The sequence below is a fragment of the Oncorhynchus tshawytscha genome, linkage group LG03 (genome assembly GCF_018296145.1).
Source record: "Oncorhynchus tshawytscha isolate Ot180627B linkage group LG03, Otsh_v2.0, whole genome shotgun sequence".
Taxonomy (NCBI): domain Eukaryota; kingdom Metazoa; phylum Chordata; class Actinopteri; order Salmoniformes; family Salmonidae; genus Oncorhynchus; species Oncorhynchus tshawytscha.
The window spans coordinates 62,405,926-62,425,034 of NC_056431.1; the positions used below are offsets into that span (position 1 = coordinate 62,405,926).

Consider the following 19,109-nt stretch of genomic DNA (forward strand, 5'->3'; position numbering starts at 1 on the left):
CCAGTTGGTCCTCCGTAGCTCAGTTGGTAGAGCATAGCACTTGCGACGCCAGGATATTGGGTTCAATTCCCGGGCCCACCACTACGTAAAATGTTTGCATGATCGTGGGTTGCTTTGGATAAAAGAGTCTGCTAAATGGCATATATAGTGCTATCAGAAAGGATTCAGAACCTGTAACTTTTTCCAAATTGTGTTACTTTACAGCCTTAATCTAAAATGTATTAAATTAAAATGGTAAAAATCCTCAATTTACACACAATACCCCATTGAAGTAAAATATAAAAAAACAGAAATACCTTAAGTATTCAGACCTTTTGCTATGAGACTCGAAATTGAGCTCAGGTGCATCGTTTCCATTGATCATCCTTGAGATGTTTCTACAACGTGATTGGAGTCCACCAATGGTAAATTCAAGTAATTGGACATGATTTGGAAAGGCACACACGTCTATATAAAAAGGTCCCACAGTTGACAGTGCAAGTCAAAGCAAAACCCATGCCATGAGGTAGAAGGAATTGCTAATAGAGCTGAGACAGGATTGTGTCAAGGTACAGATCTAGGTTAAGGGTACCAAAACATTTCTGCAGCATTGAAGGTCCAAGAACAGTGGCCTCCATCATTCTTAAATGGAAGAAGTTTGGAACCACTCTTCCTAGAGCTGGCCGCCTGACCAAACTGAGGAATCGGGAGAGATAGGCCTTGGTCTGGGAGGTGAAAAAGAACCCGATGGCCACTCTCACAGAGCTCCAGAGTTCCTCTGTGGAGATGGGGGAACCTTCCAGAAGGACAACCATCTCTGCAGCACCCCACCAATCAGGCCTTTATGGTAGTGGCCAGACGGATGCCACTCCTCAGTAAAAAAAAAAGGCACATGACAGCCCGCTTGGAATTTGCCAAAAAGCACCTAAAGGACTCTGACCATGAGAAAGAAGATTCTCTGGTCTGATGAAACCAAGATTGAACTCTTTGGCCTGAATGCCAGGTGTCACGTCTGGAGGAAACCTGGCACTATCCCTACGGTGAAGCATGATGGTGGCAGCATCATGCTGTGGGGATGTTTTTCAGCGGCAGGAACAGGGAGACTAGTCAGGAGAGGGAAAGATGAATGGAGAAAAGTACAGATGAACACCTGCTCCAGAAGACCTCAGACTGGGACAAAGATTCGCCTTCCAACAAGACAACGACCCTAAGCACACAGCCAAGACAACGCAGGAGTGGCTTCGGAAAAGTCTCTGAATGTCCTTGAGTGGCCCAGCCAGAGCCCGGACTTGAACATCTCTGGAGAGACCTGAAAATAGCTGTAAATCAACGCTCCCCATCCAACCTGACAGAGCTTGAGAGGATCTGCAGAGAAGAATGGGAGAAATTTCCCAAATATAAATGTGCCAAACTCGTAGCATCATACCCAAGAATACTCAAGGCTGTAATCACTGCCAAAGGTGATTCAACAAAGTACTGAGTAAAGGGTCTGAATACTTACGCAAATGTGATCTTTCATTTTTTTATTCATTTGTTTAGATTTTTTTTTTCTTCAAAAACCTATTTTTCCCTTTGTCATGAGGAATTGTGTGTAGATTGAGGAAAAAAATAATTTAATTCATTTTAGAATAAGGCTGTTACCTAACAAATGTGAAAAAGTCAAGGGTCTGAATACTTTCCGTAGGCACTGTATTATATATTATAACAAAAAGGGCTTGAGCAGGTTTCTTAAAATTGCCCTATAAATTTTTTTTTTTTTTAAATCACAAAGGGTTTTGGAATAACACAGAAGCAGATTAATAAATCTCTAATAAACAAGGAATTCATACTTCGTCTTATTCACATATGCTGATAAGCATCTAGTAGTCATACAGTAGCATATAAGTATATGGCACATCTGAAGAGCACTATTAGGAGACCACAATGTGCTTTGGAGTTTGATTATTTTAATGTAACAAGGGGGAGAAGCTTCAATCATTTCGAAAGAATGACTTCAAAAAGCTTAGTGAATCATTTTTCAGAAGATGCACTGTAAATTCTTCAGATTCACATCAAGTGTTACAATTTTCTAACTGTGCCTTTGAAACAATCCAACAACCCCTAATTTGGTCCAGTCTATAGAGAGAAGTAGACAAACAGGAATATTCCCAACGAGCAGACCAGAAACAGCCCACTGTTGAGCAGCAGTTTGGTTCTGGGTGGCTCATACAACATCTCTATGATGGCTCTCTCGTCCTCTTCTGTCCTTTTGGGATGGGCATTGTATGCTGCTTCTTTAAACCCACAGAACCACTCCAACAGACGCATGCCCCTCCCACCCTCCCCACAACAACCTTCCTCTGCATGCATGAGCCCTGCGTGACTATTATCAAACTGGTTGGCGGGCGTTGCTGGAGTCGTTCCTGGGGTTGTCTCGGAGCTGGGGGTCGCGGGGTCATGGTCATTAGGCGGCGTTAGCAACGTGACGTCCTCCCCCTCTAGACACCTAGCTCTACAGATGTCTGGGGGCAGATCCTTATAGAGGTCTCCATTCCCATTCAACTGCACAGGGCTCTTATCTGTCAGCTTGTACATCTCCTCACGGTCTTTGGGGGGAAGCTTTCCAATGTTACGCAGGCCCCATAATGTGGTGGTGCGAATCTGCTCCTCATCCGGAGGAGGGGTGCAGAGACTGACGACCACAGCCACCAGTCCAGATACCCAGAACAGCCCAGCAGCCACATACATGTAGTGGACATGTGTGATGAAGAAAGGCCTGTCGTCTGGCCGGTCACAGGGAGGCTCGCGATAAATAAACGCCAGAATCAACCGGGTGGTACCCAGCACGAATCCGGTCATACCGCCCCAGAATGCACCTCTTTCATTGCAACGCTTCCAGAACACGCCCAGCATGAAGAGGGCGGCGATGGGCGGGGTGAGGTATCCAGCCACTTCCTGTATGTAGAGATACATCTGGCCACCCTGCATCTCGATGATGACAGGGATCCAGGCGATACTGATGACCACCATGAACAGCCGGCCCACCAACAGTAGCTCTTTCTGGGATGCACTACGCCTTGCGCTCTGGTAGATGTCCAGGGTGAAGATGGTGCTAGCACTGTTAAAGATGGAGTCCAGATCACTCATGAGAGCTGCAATCATCACAGCCATCATCAGCCCTCGCAGTCCCACGGGCATCACTGACATGACCAGCCGCGGATACGCGATATTGGAGCAACCCGCTTTAGAGCCGCAAACAGCCAGGCAGTGCTCTGGCCCGATGCAGGCAATCTCATCCGCAAACAGGATCCGGGAGATCATCCCGGGGATGACGATAATGAACATGGGCAGGACCTTCAGGAAGCCAGCCATCAGCGTAGAGCCCTTGGCATGGGCAATGTTCTTAGCAGCCAGCACCCTCTGGACGATGACCTGGTCGGCACACCAGTACCAGATGGAGGCTGGGGTTTGGCCCAGAAGGAAGCCAGGCCAGGGGATATCCTCATCCAGCGGGCCCCGGAGGAGCCGCAGGGAATCTGGCTTGGGCTCAATGCGGCAGGAAGCCGAGTAGGTGAAGTTCCCACTGGCCAGGATAGCTGTTACATTTGGGACAGCTAGCATGTACTTGGTCCGAACCCCTTCAAGACCGCCGACCTTGATCAGGCTGATGATGGTCAGGCTGAGAGCTCCACCGATCATCAGCATGGCCTGGAGGGTGTCCGTGTACATGACTGCGACCAGGCCACCAGTGACTGTAAGCACTGCGGTCATACTGATGAGCAGGATGATGGACAGATAGAGGTTCCAGCCCAACGACTCCTGGATGAAAAGCGCCCCGGCATACAAGTCCACAGAGATCTTGGTGAAGATATAGAGCAGCACAGAAAGGGCAGCAAAGTACACCTTTAGTCTATTGCCTCCGTAGCGTTTGGAGAGGTACTCCGGCATGGTGTACACCCCAGAGTGGATATACACAGGTATGAACACCCAGCCCAGCAGCTGCAGCAGGAGAAGAGCGTTAAACTCCCATGCTCCCACAGCAAAGCCACTGGCTGCTCCCGACCCCGCCAGGCCTATGAAGTGTTCACTGCCAATGTTACTGACAAACAGCGACGCTCCGATCACCATCCATGTCATGGAGCGTCCCGCCAGGAAGTATCCACTCACTGTGCTGCGGTTGGCCTTCCACATGGCGAAGAACCCGATGCCCAGCACCAGGATGAAGTACAGAGCCACCACAGCTATGTCCGCTGCCTCCATGACACCTGTACCCATTGCGAGTGCTAAACAGAACTACTCGTTCAAAAGTGAAGAAAAACTGAAAAGTCAAGGTTTAAAGTAACAGAAGGGCAATAAAAACACTATCCTTTGGTTTGCTGTCTACATGGACGCTGTAGTATCCACCATCTGGTCAAATTCACTAGGGGTGTGTGCGTTCGGAGGAGAATCTACCAGCACTGAGGACGCTCCAGTTTTAAAGGAGGATGCTGCAGGCCTCCAGTCTAGTATAGCCTAGAATTTACATTCCTGCAAGACAGCAAGGACAAAACACTTGATTAGAGCCCTTGTTCGACGGGAAGTGAGAAAGGTGACACATTTATGCAAGACCTCTGAGGCAAAATTTCTGAGAAAACAAAAATAAAAATCAGATTTTACTGGTCACATACACATGGTTAGCAGATGTTATTGTGAATGTAGCGAAATGCTTGTGCTTCTAGCTTCCACAACATATACCTAATACACACAAATCTAAGTAAAGGAATGGAATAAGAAAATATAAATATATGGATGAGCAATGACAGAGCGGCATAGGCTAAGATGAGATAGATAAAATACAGTATATACACATGAGATGAGTAATGAAAGATATGTAAACATTATTAGTGACTAGTGTTGCATTTATTAAAGTGGCCAATGATTTCAAGTCTGTATGTAGGCAGCAGCCTCTGTGCTAGTGAGGGCTGTTTAACAGTCTGATGGCCTTGAGATAGAAGCTGTTTTTCACTCTCTCGGTCCCAGCTTTGATGCACCTGTACTGACCTCGCCTTCTGGATGGTAGCGGGGTGAACAGGCAGTGGCTTGGGTGGTTGTTGTCCTTGATCTTTTTGACCTTTGTGACATCGTGTGCTGTAGGTGTCCTGGAGGGAATGTAGTTTGACCCCAGTGGTGCATTGTGCAGACCGCACCACCCTCTGGAGAGCGAGAGCCCTGCGGTTGAAGGCAGTGCAGTTGCCGTATCAGTCGGTGATACAGCATGACAAGATGCTCTCAATTGTGCATCTGTAAAAGTTTGTGAGGGTTTTAAGTGACAAGCCAAATTTCTTCAGCCTCCGGAACTTAACATTTCCACCTTCTCCACTGCTGTCCCGTCGATGTGGATATGGGGGTCTCCCTCTGCTGTTTCCTGAACTCCACGATCATCGCCTTTGTTTTGTTGAAGTTATATTTCTGACACCACCTCCCTGTAGGCTGTCTCGTTGTTGGTAATAAAGCCTACTACTGTTGTGTCATCTGCAAACTTGATGATTAAGCTGGAGGCATGCATGGCCATGTAGTCATGGGTGAACAGGGAGTACAGGAGGGGGCTGAGCACGCACCCTTGTGGTGAAGGAAGGAAACAACATCTCCACTTTGCTGATCCTCAACACTGGGGCACCACCTGTGGGTGGTCTGTCAGGAAGTCCAGGATCAAACTGCACAGGGTGGGGTTGAGCTTGGAGCGTATTATGGTGTTAAATGCGGAGTTGTAGTCAATGAACAGCATTCTTACATAGGTGTTCCTCTTGTCCAGATGGAATAGGGCAGTGTGCAGGCAATTGCATTGTCTGTGGACCTATTCGGGCGGTAAGCGAATTGAAGTGGGTCTTGGTGAAGTGACCGGTAAGGTGGAGGTGATATGATCCTTGACTAGTCTATCAAAGCACTTCATGATGACAGAAGTGAGTGCTACAGGGCGATAATCATTTAGTTCAGTTACCTTTGCATTGTTGGGTACAGAAAAAATGGTGGCCATCTTGAAGCATGTGGGGACAGCAGACTGGGATAGGGAGAGATTGAATATGTCCGTAAGCACACCAGCCAGCTGGTCTGTGCATGATCTGAGGATGCGGCTAGGGATGCCATCAAGGCCGACAGCCTTGCGAGGGTTACCACGTTTAAAAGTCTTACTCATATTGGCCACAGAAGGAGAGCCCACAGTCCTTGGTAGCGGGCGGCGTCAGTGACACTATTATCCTCAAAGCGGGCAAAGAAGGCATTTAGTTTGTCTGGATGCAAGATGTCAGTGTCTGTGACGTGGCTGGTGTTCCTTTTGTATTCCGGGATTGTCTGTAGACCACATACGTCTCGTGTCTGAGCCATTGAATTGCCATTCGACTTCGTCTCTAAACTCACATTTTGCTTGCCTTGTGGAGGGAATAACTAGACTGTCATTATTCGGCCATATTCCCAGTCGCCTTTCCATGGTTAAATGCAGTGGTTCGCGCTTTCAGTTTTACGCAAATGTCGCCATCTTTCCACGGTTTCTGGTTAGGGTAGGTTTAAATAGTCAGTGGGTATAATATCTCATACACTTCCTTATAAACTCACTCACCAAATCAGCGTATACGTTGATATTATTCTCTGAGGTTACCCAGAACAAAGGAGGGCCTGAAGAGAGGAGGAGGGGAGAGCTTGAACAGGTGAATCCAACTGAGCATGGTAACATAGATTTACAAATCACAGTAACGTCGTCTTTAGCCCTCACTCTAATCTCTAAGTATTGGCTAAACCAAAAAAGAAATAGCTATGCCCCTATCAGAGCTTCAAAGCAAACTAATGTTGTGTAAGAAACTAAAAAGTCTAGCAGCTCAGTTCATGTGAAAAGAGAACAAAAATGCTGTCGTAGCCTATATTGTTTAACAGGATAGTTCACCCAAATTACATATTGGTTTCCTTACCCTGTAAGCAGTCTAAGGACAAGATATGACAGCATTCCATGCTTTGGTTTAGTTTTCCTGGCTCTGTTTTCATATGTTAACATTTGTAGAACAAACACCATTCAAGTCATAGGACCGATATTAGCATTTTTTGCATCATGTTCAAGATGAGAGGTCAACAGATTAATCGGAATGTCCGATTAATTAGGGCCGATTTCAAGTTTCCATAACAATCGGAAATCTGTATTTTTGGACACTGATTTGGCCAATTTATTAAATCTTTATTTAACTAGGCAAGTCAGTTAAGAAAACATTCTTATTGTCAATGAGAGCCTAGGAACGGTGGGTTTACTGCCTCGTTCAGGGGCAGAACGACAGATTTTATCTGTGTTATTATGTTGTAACTAAGTCTATGATTTGATAGAGCAGTTTAACTGAGCGATGGTAGGCGCCAGCAGGCTTGTAAGCATTAATTCAAACAGCACTTTTGTGCGTTTGCCAGCAGCTGTTTATGACTTCAAGCCTATCAACTCCTGAGATTAGGATGGTGTAACCAATGTGAAATGGCTAGCTAGTTAGCGGGGTGCGCGCTAATAGCGTTTCAAACGTCACTCGCTCTGAGACTTGGAGTAGTTGTTCCCCTTGCTCTGCAAGGGCCGCGGCTTTTGTGGAGCGATGGGTAATGCTGCTTCGAGGGTGGCTGTTGTCGTTGTGTTCCTGGTTCGAGCGAGGAGAGGGACGGAAGCTATACTGTTACACTGGCAATACTAAAGTGCCTATAAGAACATCCAATATTCAAAGGTTAATGAAATATAAATGGTATAGAGAGAAATAGTCCTATAATAACTACAACCTAAAACTTCTTACCTGGGAATATTGAAGACTCATGTTAAAAGGAACCACCAACTTTCACATGTTCTCATGTTCTGAGCAAGGAACTTAAACATTAGCTTTTTTACATGGCACATACTGCACTTTTACTTTCTTCTCCAACACTTTGTTTTTGCATTATTTAAACCAAATTGAACATGTTTCATTATTTATTTGAGGCTAAATTTATTTTATTGATGTATTATATGAAGTTATAATAAGTGTTCATTCAGTATTGTTGTAATTGTCATTATTACAAATAAAGAAAAATGGTCTGATTAATCGGTATCGTATTTTTTTTTTGTGGGGGGTCATCTAATAATCGGTATCGGCGTTAAAATCATAAATCGGTCGACCTCTATTCAAGACCCTAAAATAATCTGTAACTTTGTGTATTCTTTTCATGAAAATATGTATAAATCCAATTTTAACTAGATTGAATGTGAACATTTGTGAAACATGTCCATGTTCCAATTATTTCTGATGAGTTTAAATCCATATGTGAAGATAAGTTTACTAGTGATTAGTGGTCTTTGTGGAATTTTATTTTTCACTTTTGGGATCATTTAGAGGGACCAGTATTCAACATGTTCCAAGAATGCCTAGCTATGGGTGAGAAATGATTACTACCACAAAATACAGGGTTATTTCCTTAACACCAAAACCTGATAAAGTTCCCCTTTTCATAGATAATTTGAGACCTATTACATTATTAAATATAAATTGATAACTTTAGCATATGTTACTAGACTTAAAATGGGCCAAAACCACCTTAACTAAAACCCAAACTGGTTTCATGGAAAGTCTAACATTAGGTTAGTTTCAGACTTGATTACGCTGATTCAATTGACTCCGAGGCCATTATTTTATTCCTCGACTTTTGTAATAACTTGATACAAACACAAATTCCTAAAACATTCGTTGTAAACTTTTGGTTTTGGGTCTAGCTTTGTCTCTGTTATCAATATGTTTTATAAAGATATTAATATTTCTTATATGATTGTAACATCTAAAATATTTAATATTCACCATAGTGCACCCCAGGGTTGCCCGATTTCAGCTCTCTTATTCCTTTTAGTTGCATTTTAAACAAACCTGAATTAAAAAGGTATTTCAATTTTTGGAGAAAAAAAATACAAATCTGTTAGCAGATGATATAGCTCTGTTTTTAAAAGTTGCTATTAAACTGATTATCAAATCATTCTCTTCAGCTTCTGGTCTGGAACTTAATTTAAATATTATCCACATGTAACTCAAATTACCAATCTATTGAGAATATTCCAGTGAAAGACATTGAAATATTTAGGGGAGCACATGGCGAAAAACCATATTGTCCGTCAACATCTCAATTTCATTCAAGAGATTAAAGACAAAAGAAATCCATCTTTAATAACTGGCTCCAGCGTGACATCTATCGGAAGGGTTTTATTGTCCAAAGAAGAGGGTCGGTCACATTGTCTTCCCTGCTCTATCCCTATTTGTAGCTGATCAAACCAGCCTGAAATCAACAAACCTTTCCTAGACATTAGAAAAATTTAAGAAATCAATAATATCAAACAAAAGAGCTGATGGTGGATTTGAAGTACTAGATTGAATTGATATCAACAATACCTTTAAAGTAAACTGGGTTTAAAAAAAGATCTATGCTTAGCTCTGAATCTATAGGGATACTTAATTCCATCAAGGTTTTATGAAAATGATTTGTCTTCAATTTGTGGAAGTGCAACTACTCTCCAGCAAAATTACCCATCAAACTGTCCAAATTTCATGAACAAGCCCTTTTAGCTTGAAAGTATGTTATATCCACAACTTATCCCCACACAAAACACTTCTGTGGAACAACAAAGACGTTGTTCAAAAACAAGTATTTGTTCTTCCCGAAGTGGTTTGAAATAAATATTATATTTGTGCTTGATTTGAAAAAGGAAATACTCTTATGGAAAGTTCTTGGAAACATATATACATTAAAGAATTGAATTCTATATGCAAAGAAATACCTTCAGTATTTACTCAATTAATGAAATATTTGTTTTTTGGAGAACATGTCACGATTGATGCACAACTTGTTAGAAGGTTCCCCCTGCTGGACAACAAATGTAATACATTCTTAAGATAACTTTTTAACTCCAAGAACAAGATCTCTCCTCGAGGGAAATTCTTCTGAAATGCATATATTACCGAAATTTAATGGAAGAAGGTTTAGTTTCTCCCTCACCAATTTTGTAGATAAAATAAAGTAAAATAAATTCACTTTAAAATCTTGCACAAAATATACCCTTGCAATAACTTGTCTAAATGCATGGCTTTAGAGGACATATGCCTTTTGTGATAAAGGGGAAACTATTATACACATGTTTTATGAGTGTGACTCTGAAGTTGTTTTGGAGCAAGTAATTACATTATTTATTTCATTAATAAGACATTTACAATGAAATACGTAATGTGATATTATTAAAAAACAAAACTACTGAGTTAGTCGTTCATTTCTTCATCATCTGGTCAATTTTACATACACAAAAACAAATATTTAAATATGCAATACATTTTTACTTTGTATTAATTTTATTCTTACAACTCTATCATAGGTTTATACAATTGTAACCCCAGACCTTTTTTTAAAACTTTAGTTATTTTATGTTTCTTTAGAGAAAATATACAAACAGTGAGGTTGTTTTTTTGTTGTTATTGTAATTTGAAATGTAATAAACATATTTTCAATCATGACTTAGATGGATTATGATTACGTCATCCCCGACCATTGCAGCTGAAGTCATTATCCCGAGTCAAGTTTGCAAATGATTTACTAGACAATGATATTTTAGATGGCTATTTCTCTGGTCAGTTTTAGCATCATCAACATCTCAACATCACTTAGTATCAACCAACCTCAAACATGACCGGCCTCAATATCTTACACTAACAGAACTGTAAGAGAAATGTCATGATCCAACAACATGCTCCAAGACAATCACTCTTCTTGTCCACCCGCACACAGCGGTCATTCTTCCCGCCTGTAGTTTACATATTTAGTGATTTCAGCCCTCATCACGTGCTGGCATAAACCCAACCGTCCGCCCTATCCCTGCCCCTTGCACTAAATAACTCTTTGTTTGTCTCTTCAGCTCCGTGTTCATTGGACTACATGTCGCCAGCAGACCCTTCTAAAACAACAAAAACAGTTGTTCAATGGAACAGAAACGTTTGCATATGACCTGGCCAAAGTTATGCTCTACTACAAATCAATTGAGGGTAGAGAAGAGGGTTCCAATGCCTTCACTGTCTTAGAAACACTTGAAAGGTTTAATACTGTATTACTTGTTATGAGCATGTATGAGAATTTAGAATGTCTTAGGTTATTTAAAAATACTTAAAACAGACTGGTAGGCTATAACGCATGTGATGTAGTAATATCAATATATTGTAAGACTCGTATTACTATCATTACATGGTGGTGTGCATAGATAGGCTACCCATACAGCGGTCAGCCACAATGTGACATTTTCTAGACAAGATGCCCCCTGATGATAAAAAGGGACTCGGGAGCTGACCGTTTAAGACACTGTACCAGCATGAAACTATACCGGAGATATGGGATCAGGGCATTGTTGTCAAAGCACCATCAAGACATGTGGCACGCACCACAACCAATGATACAGCGGCAAATGAATATTCTAGAAAGAAAGCACACGCATTGTCCACATTGCCAAGGAGGGTGTGTAGCCTTGTAGTATTGAGCTAAATGTGTGGTTGAATTCGTCAAAAAGAATAGTCTTTGACCCTGACCTAGTAGCCTACATTAATTCCACGCATTCTGGGTTCAATAAAATAGTGAATTAAGTGCTCGACCTGCTTTTTCTTTTCTCCTTCGCTTGTCCATTCTCTACTTTTTTAGCACCCATTACCACATTCTCCAGGCTACAATTGAAAACGGGCGGTCATCACAAAAATGCACACTCACCGTTTTCATTACGCTATATTGTTGCTACTGACTACATCAATCCACAAGTTGAGAATTTGACTGTGAGCCTGCTTCTCTAGCGACGGTAGATATGTGTATCTTCCGGCGTCAGTCCTTCCGATGTAGCGATAATTCGTATTTTGTCCTCCCGTATGCTCTGTTCTCGAGCAGTTAAGTGTAATAGCACACAGGTGACTGAATAGGACAACGTAGCTAGACTTTATAAGCATCGACTCCGCTTCTTCCCCCTATGCCGCGCCTTACACGTGTGACGTTTCGGATGGCTTCGGTTGCAACACGCCCATTGGTTATTGTTCTAATTTTAAAATACCGTATTGTTTTGAGGAACAAGCTACTTTTGCATACGACTGTAAATTAACCTTTGTTTTTGTTTTTAAACAGGGGATTGGTTTGCCTCATGACGTTCAACCTGTTAGCCTACTTGGGTGGAAATTGCCAGAAAGAAACCTCACTTTGCCTAATTAACTGACTGGGCAGGAGATCCTGTTGGTTAATCAGCTTTAACAGTTGCATAATAACAGAACAATCTGGAAACTCACACTATTGGATATATGCACTTTTAAAACCCTTGTCATCTTCCTTCAAGGTGTTAAACTTTTCAGAAATGTGCATCATTAAGCCTAGTCCTATTGCACAGGTGTCTGATGTCACAAGTGTTACAAGTCCAGCAATGTGACCCCACTCCACCCTCCAAACAGGCTACAACTCGTGGATCTATCTAGAATGCAATGGCATAGCCTAATATGGGGAGATATTTGACATTGCTTTTATGTTTAATTATTAAAGTTATTTATAGTCTCAATAACACAATGCAGTGACCGCTGGGCCTTCCATTCAGTGCTTCCATCGTTTACATCAATTTACATTGTGACTTCAATGTAAATTGGCTTCAAGTAGGCTTCAATAGTAGGCTTCAATAGCCTACTTGGCCACAGAGGTAGTCCTATATCAGCTAGTAGGCTAGCCTAGAAGAGACCTGGAAACGATACACAACCTTATCAATACGCAATAACATCTGCTAGATATGTGTATGTGACCAATACAATTTGATTTGGAGGAATTTATAGAAGATGAAGTCAGTGAATAGCTCCTGTCATTCTCTCTGATAAATAGGCTCTGTCTGTCTGATGTAGGAAGAGACACATTTAAGACTACCAAAATTATACCTCCATCTCAATAGGTGGCCTACTGTACATTCAAGGATAAACCCTTCAGTTCTGCACACACATAAGTGACAATAGGCATTTGTTTTAGTATGTTGGAAGGTGCACAAGATGGGTCTGGAGAAACCACCAAGGCTGTGTCACTGCTCACCTGTGAGAATGTAGGAGGAGCACAATGAAATGCAAATGCCTCAACAATGGGCATCAATCTACACAGACACTGTAAACTACACACTGACACAATGGCACAGTATCTTCATACAGGTGATGCTGGGACAACCAGGCCTGTGTCAATACATACCTGAGGTGATATCAGCAAAAATGCACTTAGAAGCGTTATATAAAGCTGAGCTCATGTTTTAATAAAATATGCCTAATATTGAAACTTGAGAACCTGATAAGTACTATAATTGCCTTTGATTTAAAAAAAAAAATCTAATTACATCAAAATCAAATCAAATGTTATTGGTCTCATGCACATAGCAGATGTGATTGCGGGTGTAGAGAAATGCTGCCCCCACACATGTTAATCCACGCAACTAAATCGTTTGCTTGCCTGCTGACGAGGTCAGTGAATTTCCACTTCCTCGTTTTTTTAGGTCGAGGAAATACAATTCCGCCTATTGACATATGAACTACGTTTCCCGTAATGCTTCTCGTTTCTGAATTTACGTACATTACTTACTGTCATGCGCAGAAGGTTTGACCTACACAGTCGCAGGAGAACATGGCAGCTTTAGGACTCGGACTGCAGGTATGACTTTCTAAAAAACAAGAATGTTATACGATCTATGGCTCTGTTTTTAATATGAGAATGTATTTAGATTATTAACAAGGACAAAACGGATCAATGTGCATTGTTTTGATATCGCGCAGAATGTGTTTCAACACAGTATACGCGAGGCCTTGCATGCTGGCATGAACTTGACAAGCCCGCTGGCATGCTAACGACAGCCGGCTAACTTCATCAACATTGTTAGCTACCTGGCTGGATAGCTGTCTACGTTTGTTGGGTATTTTCCTACGACCCGATGACATTACTGTTAAATATTGTCCAACATCCATAAGACGGAGGTATTATTATCGCTACATAACTTTATTGTAGAAAATGTGGTCAAGCGAACCATTTTTATTATTAAAAAATGTTTTAACAACAAATCAATACAGAAAGTACATGAGGGAACACAAGTACATATAGACTACATACAATGGACAATCGAGCTAGGGGGTACAATATCTCATTACAATTACACAAGGACCTTATTAAGGGACATACATACACTTACAATTCTAACAGCTTTTTTGTTAGAGTATTTAACTGTCTTTAAAATACAGTTTTTTGTTTGTTTGTAAATTTACAATTGTGTATATGAAATTTGGCCAAAAGAATAATGAAATTATTTACATAATGTTTCAGCTTATTTCTATCATATGTAAAAAAATCCAAGCAGTACATCTCTCCACAATAGTGTAAAATCTTCATAAATGTGTTCAATTATAAATTTGATGTCTTGCCACAGTTTTATTACATGAATACAATGCCAAAGTGGTCAAGCTAATTTCCTACGGTACTCCAAACGTCACTTATGAAGATAGTCATTGGTTGATTACGATCTCTTTCCTTCTGCAGGTGCGTCAGTTCAGCACTTCAGTTCTTCGACAAGCTTTGATTAGGGTAAGAATGAATTAAGTACTCCTCTGATCAGTGTAATATTAAGTCAATGATGACTCGTGTGCTTTGGTAATGATGTTAACGCACGCCACAGCTTGAGTAATGTCATTGGCTCTGTGATTCAAGTACATGGTTGTTTTATAGCTTATTTTTGTGTCCGTTTTCTATTCTAGCCCCCTATCGACGTGTATGGGGTCGGAGGCCGCTATGCCACAGCCTTGTTCTCTGCTGCCAGCAAGCAGAAGAAACTAGAACAAGTAGAGAAGGAAATGGGCACGTTGTCAGTAAGTTATCCACTGCACCTCTCTCTCCTGTCTTAGTCCTCAGTCTGGCCACAAGTGTGTAAGGTATATACACTCTATTATCTTGGGCAGGGCTATTCAACTCTTACCCTACGAGGTACGGAGCCTGTTGGTTTTCTGTTCTACCTGATGATTAATTGTACCCACCTGGCTTCCCAGGTCTTAATCTGTCCCATATTAAGGGGGGGGGGAATTACGCAGTGGAGCTGGCTTCACGGTCCAGAGTTGAGTTTGAGGGAACTGTGTTTACCTTTATTTAACTAGGCAAGTCAGTTAAGAACAAATTCTTATTTACAATGCCGGCCTATAACGGCCAAACACAGACGATTCTGGGTCAATTGTGCACCGCCCTATGGGACTCCCAATCACACCCAGTTGTGGGAAACCATACATTTGTCTGTTTGGCACTGTCTGTGGCCACAATATACTTTTTGACCAGCTTCCTTTCTCTTTCTTTCTTTTCCTTCTCCGTCAGTCTCTGATCAAGGACCCCAAGCTGTCCAGTATCGTGATGAACCCCCATGTCAAGCGCAGCCTCAAGCTGAAGTACTTCGGTGCCGCCATGACTAAGGCAAATCTCTCCCCAATCACAGTTAACCTCATCAGTGAGTTGCCCAGTCTTACTAAGTTATACTGCACAGGCCACTCTTGTTCTGGAGACTGCTGTTGCGTAAGAAAATGAAATGGGGCAGGTTTGTGGAGGATAACGTTGTTGTTCTGCTGTCAAGACTCCTCTACCAAACTACTGCTTGTCTTCCTTTCCGTGTTTTCTGTCCCTCTTGACCGTTTGAAACGTTAAAATGGAAAAATCAATATAGATGTCACGCCATACCTTTTGATCGGCTAGTTGTAATCATGAATATGAAGTAAATGTCAGCTAAGGGTGTTTGCTGCTCACAAGTGATCTTAATTAGATAGTGATGCAAATGAGATTAGAGAAGAGTCCTTTAAGAGTATTTTGGCTATTGTTATGAGAACATCCTCACCCGTACTAATGTTACTTCATGCAAATGAGGATGCAAATGCAATTAGTGAAAATGTTAGTTACTTGTGTCTACTGGCTAGCCTAACGTGGTTTCATTGTCCTCCTCTCTCCTTTTTTAGCTGTGTTGGCAGATAATGGCCGCCTGACCCTGACCGCAGATGTCATTGGTGCCTTTGCAAAAATGATGAGCGCTCACCGTGGCGAGGTCATCTGCACTGTCACCACAGCACATGTACGGTGACACACATACACACACTTGTTGTATGTGGCATGGGTTCTCAGTGGGGTCGTACTACAGGGGTTCCACGGCCCAGATCACAAAATATATACCGTACCAGTCAAAAGTTTGGAAACACCTACTCATTCCAGGGTTTTTCTTTATTTTTTACTCATTTCTACATTGTAGAATAATAGTGAAGACATCACAACTATGAAATAACACACATGGAATCATGTAGTAAACAAAAAAGTGTTAAATCAAAATATATTTGAGATTCTTCAAAGTAGCCACCCTTTGCCTTGATGACGGCTTTGTACACTTTTGCCATTCTCTCATTTACTTACTTTTTAAAAATTAATATTACTAACAACAGATTAAACACATTTTTGTCCATGCAATCTGCAATATTTTGAGGGTACAACACAATACATTGTAATGTTAGTAGGCCTAATCTACAATTATTTTATGCCAATGCAGCTGTTTCTATCACAATATCAAATTGTATTTTTTTATTTAACCTTTATTTAACTAGGCAAGTCAGTTAAGAACAAAATCTTATTTTCAATGACGGCCTTAAACGATGTGAAAATTCCGTGCAACTTCTGGCACACGTTTGTGAACACTGAGGCTGTACCCGCTTTAAATTAGTTTTCACAATGGCTACTGTGGCTATTTGATCATAATGTCAGCCTAACATTTTAACATGGTTATAGCTGTTCTATCATTCAGCCTACAGTAGCAGCCAATGTCTGGTGTTCAATGTAGGCCTACATTGCACAGGAAGAAAAAACATACAGGGCTTGACAGTAACCTGTTTATCCACTTGTCCTTCAGACAAGGTGACTGAAAATGTTGTTTGATGCAAGAAACCACTTTACAAAATAAAATTCATTATTATTCCCATTTCATTATTAGAGAATCAGACAGTTTATTCAAGCCTAAGTAGCCAATAGGCAGAGGGTAGCATAAATTCTCAAAATACAGCACTTCCCCTTTAAGACAAAAAACCCCCTCTTTACCTGATTCACTTTTCTAGAACTGTTCATATTTTGTGCTCTTGTAGGAAGCAATCACAACCCTATTGCTGATTTATAACTGGGCTAATAACTCACTATCAGGTGCACCTACCACCAATAGCCTGATTCTAATTTTAAAAAATGTTTGGCAATCGACTAGGAATGCCTTGGTGACCACTGCTCTAGAAAGTTGAGTCAAGTTCAATCTCGTGCTTCTCTCTGTGGGTTAATATTTCTGCACAGCAGTCCCGGGGAAGCTGTGTGGCAGTCTCGGGGCTACTGCGTGCACGCGCAGCTTAGAGAGAACATTGGACTGTCAGAGTGCTTTGAAGGGGAAATGAAAAAATTTGCTGTTATTGGCAGAGAAACTCTGTTTCTTATCAATCTTTTAACTAATTTACCGCATGGTGATATCACCCATGGATATCTCTCCCACCAAAACAGGCTGAAATTTCAGGCTGTCTTTTCAAACAGCCAAGACACTAAAAGGGCATTTATCAATATTTTCACAATTTCACATTATTATTCCAACCTCAATGTGGAAATGTGTATATAAAACACAGGAATATCATGTTTGTCTTTAACCCTGGGCAACATGGGTCTGGCAGGCTCACAACGGTATTGGTATCCACAGTATTCCACCAATTATACATTTTGGTATACACAACTCAATACTTATTGTATTCCTAATTATATTTTTGAAACATAAATGCACGGCCGGCCCGCTCATTAAGTGGGATTAGGCATCCACCTATGGCGGCAGATTGACAAGGGTGGCATTTTCTGAGTTAAACTGACCACAACGCACCTCCAACAACACCACATAAATGAAACCTCACATAATTCTGCCAAAAACAATGACAATTTCTCTCAACCAGTGGCATATGGGATTTTTAGGTGAGTACTGATGCCGCCCTGTGATAAGCAGTGCCCACTTGGTCAAAGGCAGGGGCACAAAATATTTTGCTTGTCCAATCCCAGCTCGCTTCTCCAGGGTGCTGTTGGAGAGACGCATCGCTGCGGCACAACACCAACATTCCGTCAAAAAAATGATCTAACATGAATTATGTAGCAGATATATGATATAGTAGAGAGAGTATATGGCCTTTTCTGTAGTTTACAGGATATAAAATCTGACAGTCATACCTCCTATACTGTTTTGTATAATGTTTTTATCTCACATGAGATATTCTGTTTTTTTTAAACCTTTATTTAACGGGGCAAGTCAGTTAAGAACAAATTCTTATTCATAATAATGGCCTAGGAACGCGCAGCTTAGTGGGTTAACTGCCTTGTTCAGGGGCAGAACGACAGCTCGGGGATTCGATCCACCAACCTTTCGATTACTGGCCCAACGCTCTAACCACTAGGCTACCTCCTCCCCATTATGAGGGCGTCCCTGAGGACAAAGGGGGTCCGCGGCCCCAAAAAGATTGAGAATCCCTGGTATATGGTTGTCAATCCAAGTTCCATATCAGTTGTAGCATTTGATTTGATATTTCTGTTTGTGTGTATAACAGCCCCTTGATGAGGCTAACCTGGCAGATCTGAAGGTGGCTCTGAACGGCTTCCTGACAAAGGGAGAGACTCTCATACTAGAGACCAAGGTGAGGCCATACTCAATTCGTGCCCTCTGTGGCACAATAAGGCTTTTCAATCATCTACCATCAATTTATGATAGATACAATGGTTTAGGACTGTAAGGCTAGCACTAAACAAGAACATGCTGATATCCAGTCGCATACATTGCTATGGCGTCGACTGGTGCTTTAACATCCTGTGTTATTTTGCTTTTCCCTCCAGTCTGACACCTCCATCCTGGGCGGTATGATTGTCAGCATTGGGGATAAGTATGTGGACATGTCCACCAAGACAAAGATCCACAAATTGACCAAGATCATCAGAGATAGTTAAGTCTGTCTCGTCCAGCGGGGCATGGGGATGTTTCTCTGCCTTCTGCAACCTATACAGCGCTATGTCCGCTAAGATCCTGTCTAGTTGTTCATAATAAAATATTCTGTAACATA

At 41.6% G+C, this 19,109-nt stretch overlaps 2 protein-coding genes across 3 annotated transcripts; one reads left to right on the forward strand and one right to left on the reverse strand.

Moving 5' to 3' along the window:
• Window positions 1-1,701: 1,701 nt before the first annotated feature.
• Window positions 1,702-11,982, reverse strand: LOC112240941 (sodium/myo-inositol cotransporter). Of its 2 annotated transcripts, XM_024409153.2 has the most exons (3): window positions 11,704-11,982; window positions 6,551-6,606; window positions 1,702-4,485 (listed from the first exon to the last, which is right to left on the reverse strand). In XM_024409153.2, exon 3 carries the CDS (start codon window positions 4,231-4,233, stop codon window positions 2,095-2,097), a length of 2,139 nt encoding a protein of 712 aa, XP_024264921.1. In that variant the 5' UTR covers window positions 4,234-4,485; window positions 6,551-6,606; window positions 11,704-11,982; the 3' UTR covers window positions 1,702-2,094. The 2 variants fall into 2 exon arrangements, with proteins under 2 accessions (XP_024264921.1, XP_024264928.1); XM_024409160.2 differs by lacking the exon at window positions 6,551-6,606.
• A 1,569-nt stretch (window positions 11,983-13,551) lies between these two features.
• Window positions 13,552-19,109, forward strand: LOC112240965 (ATP synthase subunit O, mitochondrial). Its single transcript, XM_024409171.2, has 7 exons — window positions 13,552-13,641; window positions 14,518-14,562; window positions 14,733-14,843; window positions 15,337-15,466; window positions 15,966-16,078; window positions 18,603-18,689; window positions 18,886-19,109. Exons 1-7 carry the CDS (start codon window positions 13,615-13,617, stop codon window positions 18,994-18,996), a joined length of 624 nt encoding a protein of 207 aa, XP_024264939.1. The 5' UTR covers window positions 13,552-13,614; the 3' UTR covers window positions 18,997-19,109.